The sequence below is a fragment of the Achroia grisella genome, unplaced genomic scaffold (assembly GCF_030625045.1).
Source record: "Achroia grisella isolate CSIRO2021 unplaced genomic scaffold, CSIRO_AGI_Agris_v1 utg754, whole genome shotgun sequence".
Taxonomy (NCBI): Eukaryota; Metazoa; Arthropoda; class Insecta; order Lepidoptera; family Pyralidae; genus Achroia; species Achroia grisella.
Genome location: NW_026713011.1, coordinates 478069 through 490726, shown reverse-complemented (window position 1 = coordinate 490726; position 12658 = coordinate 478069). Strand labels below are relative to the sequence as shown.

Genomic DNA, 12658 nt, shown 5'->3' with positions numbered 1-12658 from the left:
TTATTTCAGGGATTTGGACATTTAATTTGAAGAAGTCACATCGCATTTATTTAAATAATTATTGTTTTCTACTAATATAAATTCTTTAGGGATGACAACAGTTTTGATTTTAATGCACGTAAAACCAACATGATTACAATGTTACTCAAATAGCTATAATTATTCAATATTTTTAAATACAGACTACATCCTTTAAATGTGAAGGAAGTTTAGGAAGATTGAATTTCAAATATTACACTGTAATTCAATGTCATAATTGTGGTCATGCAATCAAAAATATGTCAATTTCAAAGTCATTTGTGCGGTGCGGATTCCGATATGTCTGAATTTTCTTCTAATTATTTATCAAAAAATTCGCAAATTTCATATTTTGTATAATTACAATCGATGCGAAAATGGCCATTTGCCTGCGTACGTTTACCCACAAGATTTTGCCTATAAATGGAATTGTCTCCACGAAAAACCACACTAATCGGTTGTCCCGGAAAATTCCAGTGCGTGCACATTTTCTGGAAGATGTAAGTAATCTATTAATCAAACACAATATTTAACGATTAATATAAACAAATCAATCGATGAAAAACTACATGCGTGTTGTCGCTCTAAGGAGTTCTTGTTCTTTTGCAGCTGCTGAACAATCGTCGCATATCTAGCTGCCAAGTTGCTCCTAAATGCGGCACAGAAGGCAACATCGATAACATCTATTTCCATGAATTGGCTGCAGCTCATTTATGCCATGATGTGGAGCAAAACCATAAATTCAGTACATTAGACACAAATCAACTAGGAGGCAAAAGTTGTATACATAGCAATGACCAGAACAATCATATCGAAGTAAAACATTTGGATTTAACTAATGACGACTACATAGAGCAGAAAACGCAGCCATACAATTTAAATGAAATGTCCTATACTAGTTTAAATAATATAGATTTCACAAAATATGGTAATTATGTAAGTATTTAATGCAATACAGTTTTTTAACAAATTCTCCAAAGTAAGAATGGAAATAAGAACAACACTATTTATTTTTATTAATAAATAAGAGCTTTAATTCATGACAATAATTTAAATACTACTCCATAGATCTGTTAGTCCTGTTTGGCATATTTAATATACTTATTTTAAACATAAAATAAGATAATCATTATAATCTAAAGCATAAGCTAAGTTATGCTTGTAATAATTATTTTATGTATGAGGTAAAAGAATTTATTTAACTGTATTTATCACATTACATAGTATTAACACAAATACATTAATCAACTTCACCTTGCAAAATATGTGTGGAATGTATGCATAGCATGACCTAATTATGTTTCCATGAAGATTTATTCCATGTAATTTCAATTTGTATTATTATTTAAATAATTTCATTGTATATTCTAAGTTATCTAAAATCATCTCTATGCACAACACATGTGGTAGACTGGAAAAAGTCATCTGCATTGGTACATCAGTTACAATTATTTTAGCTGACAAGCAGCTTATGGTTATAAGTTTGGTTTGTAGAATGCAGATTAGTCATTAAATAATAATGAAATACTCATAGAAAGTAGCCACAGCCATAAAACAAGCTCTGATTAACTTGGGACCAGATGATGCTGTGTGAATTGTCCGGGGATTATTATTTTTATTATAAATTATATAAGAGTCCCCTGCATATGATATTGTGGGTGTTACATGATAACACAATGTTTGCAAAACTACTGATGTATTCAGGCTATGGTTAATGCTAACCATTCAGTATTTGCCATTAAATTTACAAAAGAAAATAGCCATAAATATAAGTTATAAATACTAGAAAGTATTGATAATTTGTAATAATAATTTTGTGCATGCTCTAACAGGGGCCATATTGATCTAATGTACCAATTATAAACATTGTCCGCTGTAAACTGAGTATTGAGTATCAATAACACAAGCTCTGCTTAGTTTGGTAAAAGTTACATAAAATCCTTATTAGAATTTATTTATAAATTACCTTTTTTTCAGGATATAGTACCAACTTGTTTATCGGACTTTGAACGGGAAGCAGTAGCATATTGCAGTGGACCCACTTCCTCGTCGCCAGCGCCCGCACCAGCCACAGGGACAGAGTCACAGGATGGCAGGCCTAGTGAAGAGCAACTCATGAAAGTGTTTCATGTGCTCTCCTCTACTGTCAGTATTTTTTATAATTTTTGTCTATTCTTTAGAACACAAACTTATGGTTAACTATGATTATGAAAACATTAAGGCAACTGAGAATGGCACTATTCAGATAGACTTTATATAAAGGTTGTTTGGTTACCTCAGTTTCATCTACTTCTGCTGTCAAGCAGCTTGCTTTGATATATATATAGGCCTTACATGAAACAGGTCTAGCATGAAATCTGTAATTCTGTTCAAATATTTAGGCTATGGTTACTACTTGCCATAACACCCATGTCAGTTTGCTTTTCCAGTTACATGCATAAAAATGACAGTATCCAAATGAATTTATAATTGACTGCTTATGCTCCTGAGATCATTGAAGTTGACTTAATTTGCTTTTAAATAATAGTGATTAATATTAATAGTCCTAACACTTTGTTTTTTTAATTCATTACAGCTATTATTTAGTAATCATACTTACAAGCAAAATATCTAATTTCAGATGCCAAATTTGTTTGTCAAGCCTTTAGACTACTCCATATACCACCCAAATTTGGTGTTTATAAACAATATTAGAGGAATGACAACTGTGTAAGTTTATTATATATATTATTATATACTTCACTATATAATATTATTATATAGTAAAGTACAGTTTACACCACAGCGATATAATGGCAAGTGGTACAAATCTAGTGACAGATGACTGAAGTACACTAATATATATATGAAAACCAAATATTACATAAGTAAACTAAATGATTGATTGTTGATAATTATTGGTATCAAAGTTATTACTATACTAAAATGTGTAATAATGTGTATACAATATAAATTTTCAAATGTATTACATAATTAGACACAAAACATGCACCAGTTAAAATAGCAAGGTCAATAGTTTTTTTTATTAGGGGTTTTGGGTTATTATCAGGTGCTATGACCTGTAACACTGCGATTTGTATAGATCTATTATGCTCATAGTTTTTCTAAGTTGACTATTACTATTAATGTAATAAGCACATGTGTTTATTGTTTTTTCAGAGGACTTTTTCATTATGTGAAGCAAATAGCATTGTTGCGTACTGTTGGACATTTAAAATTCGCATATGTGAGCTTTGAAATATTAAAGATCACTGCAAACCCTGAAGATTCCTCTGTTAAGTAAGTATTCACACATTAGCTAATATGCACAACTTTATCCACATAATTTCGCCTATTTTTGAAGCTCTGAACCAAGTGATTGATGAGTAATTTTATATAGCCATACTTCCTCAATAATTGGGAAAAAGAATTCAATCTACTGGTTTCTGAGATTAATACGTAATATACACATACATACACTCTGGAAATAACCCACAGCGCCGTCAGCTTGTTTGCGATATCAATTACATTAAAACAAAATCATAATGAATATTTTATACTTGTTTTAGGACCTGATGGTAGGTAATATAAATAACATTCTCAACATGTTCATGTTGAGAATGTTATTTATATTACCCAATTTAATGGCTTCAATATTCTGTATAAAGTTTCTATGAACTTAACTATTTGATGTTTATTTTTTAATATTTTTTTTCATTCCTTGTATTGTTTTAATATGATTTAAAATGGAACATCGTCTCTTCCTAAAATACATATATATTTTGTTAATTTTCTGAAAATCATATTCAATGAAAGGCTGCCATAATTCAAACAGAACACTTGTGGCTCAAGTGTTCAAATAGGCATAGAATGAACCTCGTATTTATAAATATCTTGTCGTTTGTATTATAAATGATCAAACGAACTTACCTGTGATGTTCGATCATTATTATATGAAGTGCTTCGTTCGAAGATATATATATTTACCATGTAGTTTCTTCAAATCACTAGGCAACATAACGCATTTTTAGAGCTAGATTCTAAAGCCTAAAATAAAAAAGAAAATTAAACGTTTCACTGTCAACACTTGTCATACTCTATAGACAATAGATTGATACTTGTCATTCCTTTAGAGACTATATCACAAACTCAAAGGGTGGGATTAAGTAAACCAGGTGTATTACTACTATATATGTTCTCTGGGTGGGTATATATCTTCGAACGAAGCACTTCATATAATAATGATCGAACATCACAGGTAAGTTCGTTTGATCATTTATTATATTCCAGTGCTTCGTTCTCGATATATATATTTACCATGTAGATATTTAGAGTCTCAGTGAGTTTGTGATTAATTTTTCCTTAATATTACAACTGGATAGTATAAGCTGTAATAAAACATCTTTCTATTTTTGGTATAAATCAGTCTTTTACTACAAAAATTAAAATTATGGATAATTCTCATTTTTAACATTAACATTATCAAGTCTTTAAACATAATTATTAATCATATTAATCAGTCATATAAGAAATTCTTCATTACACAGTTCTTAATTATAACAAGTTACAATTATTATCACATTATTATCCCTTAATACACACTTATTTTTATATTAAATATTATATAAGTACTATAGTTAGCACTCACATTGCGGATAAAACAGTATTTGCAAAAATATTAGTATTTTGCATAATGGGTCTATTATAAAATTTTTCAAATGTCTGCGAAGACTCTGTCCAACCCGCGGTATTTCTAATAGCCTCTATAGACACACCCTTCATCTTGGCCATGGATGTTGAAGCATGACGAGTAGAGTGGCCCGTAAAAATATCTGTATTAATGCCAGAATTTGTCAACGCATTTTTTATCCAACGACTTAATGTGGATGGTGTAGCCGCTCTATGTGGTTTTCTAGTGGTTATAAATAGTTCTTCAACATCACCTCTTATATCTTTGGTGCAATTAATGTAAAACTGTAAAGTAAGTGATGGGCAAATCTCAGGTTCGGTATAGAATGGTAAGACCAATACCGGTTGTGAACGATCTGGCGCAGATGTTTTAGTTATGTCTGTGATATTTATATGTAAACCTGACTCTACATAAGATATATTTTTAATCTTTATTAAAGAAAGTGTTTGTACACGTTGTGCTGTACATAAGGCTAGTAATGTAACCAATTTTTTCGTCAAAATTTCCAACGGTAATGAAATGCAAGGATGCCATTTTCTTAGTGTATTTAATACAATAGATGGGTCCCAAGTAAAAGAGTATTTCGGTTTTGGAGGATTTGTTTTGTAAAAACCTTTCAACAACCTTTTAATACGCTCATCCCTCCCTATACGCGAACCAATTATTAGAGAGAGAGCAGATTTATGAGAATTAAGGGTTCCATAAGAAGAGCCTTTCTCAAACTGAATTGTTAAAAACTGTATTATTTTTGGTACTGAGGCACACAAAGGGTTAATTTGGTTTTCTTGACAGAAAGCCCACCATATTTTGTAGGTTACATCATATTGTTTTAGTGTGTGTTTTGATAGTGAAGCTATCATAGTATCTAAAGCGATAGTGGGGATAGCTTGTCTTATCATAGATTGCCTGATAAGATTCCGCCCACCAGGATAAGTTGCTGGTGAAGAGGATGACAGCTCCTGTAAGGCGAAAATAACAGATCTTTATCTGGCCCAAAATATAATAAATCAGAAACCAACATTTCCTGCATAACGGGGAACCATGGTTGTGATGGCCAGTAGGGCACGACTATGATTCCTGAGGCTTTTTCATATCTTATTTTCATTAGACATTTTAAAATTAGACTAAATGGTGGAAAGGCATAAAAATAATACTTTGACCAATTTACAGTAAATGCATCTACATTTAATGCATCTGGATCTGGCTTCCAGGATAAATATAAGGGACATTTAGTGTTGACCCTAGACGCAAAAAAAGGTCCACCTGTGGTGTACCAAATTTATTTATTATTTCTTTAAAAACGCGTGAATTTAATTCCCACTCGATATCTGTATTTGTTTTTCGAGATTCTATATCTGCTTCTACATTATCTGAAGATTTTATATAAGAGGCGAAGAGCCATATTTTCCTTTCTTCGCACCATTTCCAAATATTTCTAGCCAAGTCATTAAGGTGTGGGTACTGAATACCACCCATACGATTAATGTAAGAAATAGCCGTTTTATTATCTACTCTTAACAGAACCTGAATTTCTTGTTTGTTTTTAACAAAAGTTTTCAATGCCAGAAAAATAGCTAGCAGTTCTAGATAATTTATGTGAAATTTATATTCATTTTCCTTCCATGCGCCATTAATTTTACTGTTATTACAGACCGCGCCCCAGCCCGTTCTAGATGCATCAGTATAAATTTCAATATCATAATTACGGACTAATATTGATTTTGATACTAGCAATATATTTTTTGCCCACCATTCAAGATCTAACCTCGTATCTCGGTGTAAATCCATAATACAATCATAATTATTAAAATTTTTTAGTAAAGCTAGGTATTTATGACGTTCTAAATATTTGGTGTATAACCAGCCATACTGTACAGCTGGGCAGGCTGACACTAACAACCCTATAAGTTGGGCAAATTCCCGTATTGTACATTTACAAATGTTAAGGAATTTATTTGTCACCTTTTGAAGTTGATATCTTTTTTCTAAAGGTAATTGCATTGTCATACTACTTGTATCATAAATAAAACCCAAAAAATTGCAAGATTTGGAAGGTACTAAAAAACTTTTTTCATAGTTTATAACAAATCCTAAGCATTCCAGAGTAAAAATAGTCTGTTTAACATTTTCTAAACATGACTGGTAAGTAGTGCCTAGGCACAGTAAATCGTCCAGATAAACTATATTCTTATATCCCTTTTTCCTTAAGTATGTGACTACTACTCTCATGACTTTTGTAAAAATGTAGGGAGCGGAGGAGAGGCCATATGGTAGTGAATTAAATTCATATAATCTATCATATTTAAAGCGAAGGAATTTTCGATCTTCTGGGTTTATGGATATAAGCAAATATGATTCTTTAAGGTCAATTTTTGCTAAAAAATTATTTTTATTTATCAAGGATGCCGCAGTCCTATGATCTTCCATTTTAAAGTGTGCTGTAGCTACAAACTTATTTAACTGTTTTAAATTTAAAATAAATCTTTTACTGCCATTTGGTTTAGGAATTAGAAAAATAGAGGAAATGAATTGACCTGGATGGGGCTCACAAACAGAAATGGCCCCTAATTTAAGTAATTTAGTAATAGCAATTTTCATATCCTGCTTCTCTATATCAGAATTATACTGAAATGAACTTGGAATAATGTTTTGAAATGGTAAAGTGGTGAAAGGTATAGAATAACCTCTTATGTATTGGATGATTGTAGTATCATCAGTGATTTTTTCCCAACATTGGATAAAATGTGATAATCTGCCACCATGACATACCATTACTTCCGAGCAGGAGGTTTCATTTCTTGTTTGGATTTCCTTGTTGTATAATGCTGCTGTTTGTATGGAAGGTTTCGTTGCATCAGGCGTTTTGGCCCACCTCGGTTGAAGGGTTTTGGTGCTGCATATCGAGGCAGGCCCCGGAAATTTCCCGAAGTGCTAGGATTTAATGTTCTTCTGTTTGAGGGCTTGAAATTGTCAGATTTTTTAATTGTTTGTCCAGTTTTTTGTGCGGTTTTCAAGGCATTTATTTTTTCTGATAAATTCTCTCCATAGAGATATTCATCTCTATCTATATCTTTTATAATTTCTAAAAACTTTTTGTCCAAGGAAGTTGAGATTATTTTCTTCCTACTAAATGTCAGGTGACAATGTAAGTCTGTTAATATTTTTGAGGCATCACTTAATATTTTTATTATATTTAGACTATCACCTGTGTCGGTAATTGTCAAGGATAGTGCCTTGTTCAAAGCTGATATCCCCTGACCTAACTGTTGTTGATCAGCCTCTATTTTCTTATCTCGTCTTTTTCCAGTATCAGAAATTGTGGCCATGATTTCTGGATTGAGCTTAGGAGCTTGCAAAGTTTTGCAATTATCAGGTATTAAATACTGCTTCAGTAATGACTCTTTTACTTCTCTATCTAACCCATTTTTCGCTATTTTATTCCATCGTTTTGCTAACTCATTATTGATATTATCACCGAATAGAGGCTTTTCCTCCATGGCATCACCAAGAGCTTGCAATATATCACTATTTAAAGTTGGTTCACCTGTGCACTGTTCAGTGGACCCCCCGGTTGGTTTATCTGAGTATCTCTGTGAAGTTGTTGTTGTATAACGTTTGGGTCCATATTTTCTATATCTGAGGGCAGATTAGTCCCTTGTGAACATATAGATACAGCATCTATTAAAGATTCTGTATAATTGTTTTCCTCAGATTGATCTGAAAGGCGTGAATAAATTTAGAAAAGCCACTTTTTAAATTTATCAGTTTTAATAAAACTTTTATATTATGTTTTTAGTAAACATTGCCTTCGCAACATCTCACGGATGCTTCCCAGGCTTAATTTGACTTGCATGTTCAAGTTTTTATAGTGATACCCTTCGTAACATCTCTCGGATGCTCCCTAGGGTTTATACAGCATGTATGTTCCAGTTTTAGAACAGACACCTTTCATAGTAACTATACTAAGTATAATCGCCTTGCTTAACGCAACTTCTATATTCAAGTTTTAGTGCAAATAGCCTTTGTAATGTCTCACGGACATTCCCTAGGCATGACACAACTTGCATGTTTTTAGTACTGACGACCTTTGTAATATCTCAACGATATTTTCTAGGGATGACGCAACTTGCATGTTCAAGTTTTTGTACCCGTAACCTTTGTAATGTATATTGGGATATTGCATATCTGTAATTATTTACTATATAAAACTTACCTGTCTGTTTATATTGGATAGATTCTTCTGAATCTGAGACGCAATATGATGATTTACGTCGTCGAGCTTTATTACGTTTCTCTTCAAGACGTCGTATTTTATTTTTGTATTTCTGTATTTTGTCTTCATTTTTCCGTTTCGGCATGCTAAAAACACTCAATGTTATATGTTTTCAATTAAAAAATACTGAGAATTAAAGAACAATTAAAAATTATGATGCAATAGTTGCCACGCAAAGTAAAGAATGACAAGTATCAATCTATTGTCTATAGAGTATGACAAGTGTTGACAGTGAAACGTTTAATTTTCTTTTTTATTTTAGGCTTTAGAATCTAGCTCTAAAAATGCGTTATGTTGCCTAGTGATTTGAAGAAACTACATGGTAAATATATATATCGAGAACGAAGCACTGGAATATAATAATTATTATTACACATAATGTAATATAAATAACATTCTCAACATGTTCATGTTGAGAATGTTATTTATATTACCCAATTTAATGGCTTCAATATTCTGTATAAAGTTTCTATGAACTTAACTATTTGATGTTTATTTTTTAATATTTTTTTTCATTCCTTGTATTGTTTTAATACGATTTAAAATGGAACATCGTCTCTTCCTAAAATACATATATGTTTTGTTAATTTTCTGAAAATCATATTCAATGAAAGGATGCCATAATTCAAACAGAACACTTGTGGCTCAAGTGTTCAAATAGGCATAGAATGAACCTCGTATTTATAAATATCTTGTCGTTTGTATTATAATTATTATACCTTTATTATTACACATACCTATGAACATCATTTATATTATTCTATGTTTATTTATATTAAAAAAACATATTTACTACTTTCAGAATGAGGTGGCGAGTCAGAGGAATATCAGCACTAAAAGTATTCTTCATGTTCTGGAAATACAAGCTCTGGAATATGAAGCAGGTGTTTCATGATCAGCAGTTGTAAGTTGTTTTGTTATAATAATAATAACTCAGGACAATTTACACAGCGCCATCTAGTCCGAAGCTAAACAGAGCTTGTGTTATGGGTACATTTTTTTTTAATTGCATCCAATTGATGGATGAATTTTATAATTAACTATGTTATCTATGTTTTAGATGGTATGACGGCTTCTCGACATTTTACGTTGGCGGCGATGGACTTATTCATAAACATATTGCTGACAAGGTAATAAAACAATATGCATTTACGGGATATGAAATAAATAGAAAATGAAACTAAGTACAAATTTATTAATACATTTGTACTTGTTGTTGTTACACGCACAACGGCCCGAATGTGAGGCTAATTGCGGAGAATGGAGTCTAACATACCAACATACTTGTTGTTGTTTAAATTTATAAATTTGTACTTTTACTTATGTATATTTCAGCTGTCTGTTTTTTTTTATCGTTTTTTTCTCTGATCAAATATATATATGAGATGTAATACCTTAAACAGGTTATTGCAAATGTGATGTTGTGGAAACTATATGAATGAGTTCCCTCTGTAATTCTTTTTTCGAGCAATAAATCACTTTACTGTATCTGTTATAGGTCATGCCCGACCAAGACACTATAATTGATGATGCAGAAAAGGCTCCTATCGCAGCTAAAATAGCGCTCCTGATTGGACTACTACCTCGAAACTACCTCTCCGACGTGTCTCCATACTTTAGTTCGTCATCAGGCACAGCTGACACTACTCCTTTGCCCTTCAAAGTTTTGGAGTGATCTGTGTTATTATCCTAATATAGTATGCACGAAGTTTGTAAGCAAAGGACATTCAAACGTGAACATGAAATTAGTTCTACAAATTCACCTACATTCTGTTAGTTGTGACGTAGGTACAAGGAAATGTGAGAACAAAGAGCTTTATTTGTAGTCACATCATTTCCCTGTGTAAATGTCACAGCTGAGCGACAGTAAGTGAAGTTTACAAAATGTCTTAATTTTCTTTACAACCTTTTTGACATTAATTGTAGATCATATTAACTTAAATTTTGTTTATTTATTTACTCTACTTACTACATACTCTACTTGGTTGCAAAATTCTTTGCAAACTTCTTTGACATATGTATTAGAAATGCGGGCTGTGGCCAATAGTATTGAAACAATTGCTGTTGTAATTTAATATTGTAGAGTCTGGCAACATCGCTGTGAATACTCGAGTTCTACTATAACTTGGTAGCAATTATTTCATAAAGTAGATGTGATAAAAATATTCGAGTGTTTTTAAATCATTAACATTATGTTCATGCTTTCGATAATACCATTATTAATTATGACATGAATTTGAATAATAATGTAATGAAATATTTTAAAAAATAAATGTAAATAACTAGATTGCATAATTTATTACACGATTAATTTCGTAAAGTGCTATATAGAGTGATATTTGTTAGATATTATATGTGGTTGCATTGCATTAGTTTCTATAGTTATGTACTTCGATACAATAAACCATGTTGCAAATATTTCCGTAATTTTTATAACCCTTCTACAATATCATTTAAATTGCACACAAGAGATAAGTCTCTCCAACTCATCATTAAAAGATTTCTATAGAAAAATACAAAAAAATTTATACCCACAAAGTACTAAAGTGTACACCACTTATAACAACTCCAACGTTATTATTGTTATTTATTAATTAATTTAATTAACACTTGAATAAATATTACTAATAAATCGTGGAAAAACCGTAAGAAAGTACAATTAAATTAAGAAAATTTTATATAGCTTGAATTTAATAATTTCTTCATTAATCTGTGTGAGTTCGTTGATAGCTGTTAGGTGCGCAACTAATATATTAGTTACTAGTTAATATAATCTTTCGAGCCGTTTCTGCAGCACTGGTACCACGGCGGAACTTCTACTTGTAAATAACGCGATATTTTAAGTATTCCATTTTGTAAATTGAGTGACGCAAAGAACAAATCAAAGATGGAAAAAACATATGGATTACGATTTTCGAAAAACAAATGCATGAGCAAATAGCTGTATAAATTTGAAATTGGAATTCATACTTAAAGCGTACATATTTGAGATCAAAGTGGCCAGTACGACAAAGCCTAATATAATATCTCCGCCCCATAAGGAAAACGAATTCCTTTAAATTCCGCAATCCACTCGGCGCTAGTATCGCAATTAAATATTACCGACGTCCAAGTTTCATGATAAATCAAGACTACTTAGATCTAAATAAGTATATTACTATATACATATACATTATAATTATTTCTAGTTTGAAATAACATTTCTATAATAAAGCTACAGAGCTAGAAAAGTAAACATAATTGGTTTTTTCTTCTGAATTTTATGACCTGTGTTGCCATTAAAATTGGATTGAGTGTAAGGACCTAAAATTAATTGTTTAATGTTTCGTCTGTATTCGTGAAAGAGATGAACTACGAATGATAAGAATTTCGATACTTTGTTTACAAAATCGAAGCCATATCACAAAATATTTCATTTATATCATAGCAATTCTTACCACAATAATTTTTCATACATTAGTCATCAGTCTACCATTCATAACTCTTATTTCTGTATTATACAATGAATTTGATTAAAAGATAACGAATAAAAATACTCTATATATCTTACAGCTAAGAACCTAACCTGTGACAATCTTTCATTAGGGATGCAACACATACTGGTTATCGATATCTACTCGTTAACATTAAAGTACCAGTCAAACACTTTACTATTATACTCATAATAATATCCATAAAATTATCGTCTACTATTTCCG

The 12658-nt window shown here is 31.3% G+C and overlaps 1 protein-coding gene across 1 annotated transcript; it reads left to right on the top strand.

Moving 5' to 3' along the window:
* Window positions 1-290: 290 nt before the first annotated feature.
* On the top strand, window positions 291-10954 carry LOC131850354 (uncharacterized). Its single transcript, XM_059200571.1, has 8 exons — window positions 291-518; window positions 628-954; window positions 1996-2163; window positions 2639-2727; window positions 3178-3297; window positions 9763-9864; window positions 10021-10090; window positions 10459-10954. The coding sequence occupies exons 1-8, from the start codon at window positions 396-398 to the stop codon at window positions 10633-10635; spliced, it is 1176 nt and encodes a 391-aa protein (XP_059056554.1). The 5' UTR covers window positions 291-395; the 3' UTR covers window positions 10636-10954.
* Window positions 10955-12658: the final 1704 nt, after the last annotated feature.

Coding starts and splice junctions, on each gene's coding strand:
- LOC131850354 (XM_059200571.1), top strand. CDS start 396: ATGGCCATTTGCCTGCGTACGTTTACCCACAAGATTTTGCCTATAAAT. Junction 3,298..9,762: donor CCTGAAGATTCCTCTGTTAA/GTAAGTATTCAC, acceptor TACTACTTTCAG/AATGAGGTGGCGAGTCAGAG. Junction 9,865..10,020: donor GTGTTTCATGATCAGCAGTT/GTAAGTTGTTTT, acceptor TCTATGTTTTAG/ATGGTATGACGGCTTCTCGA.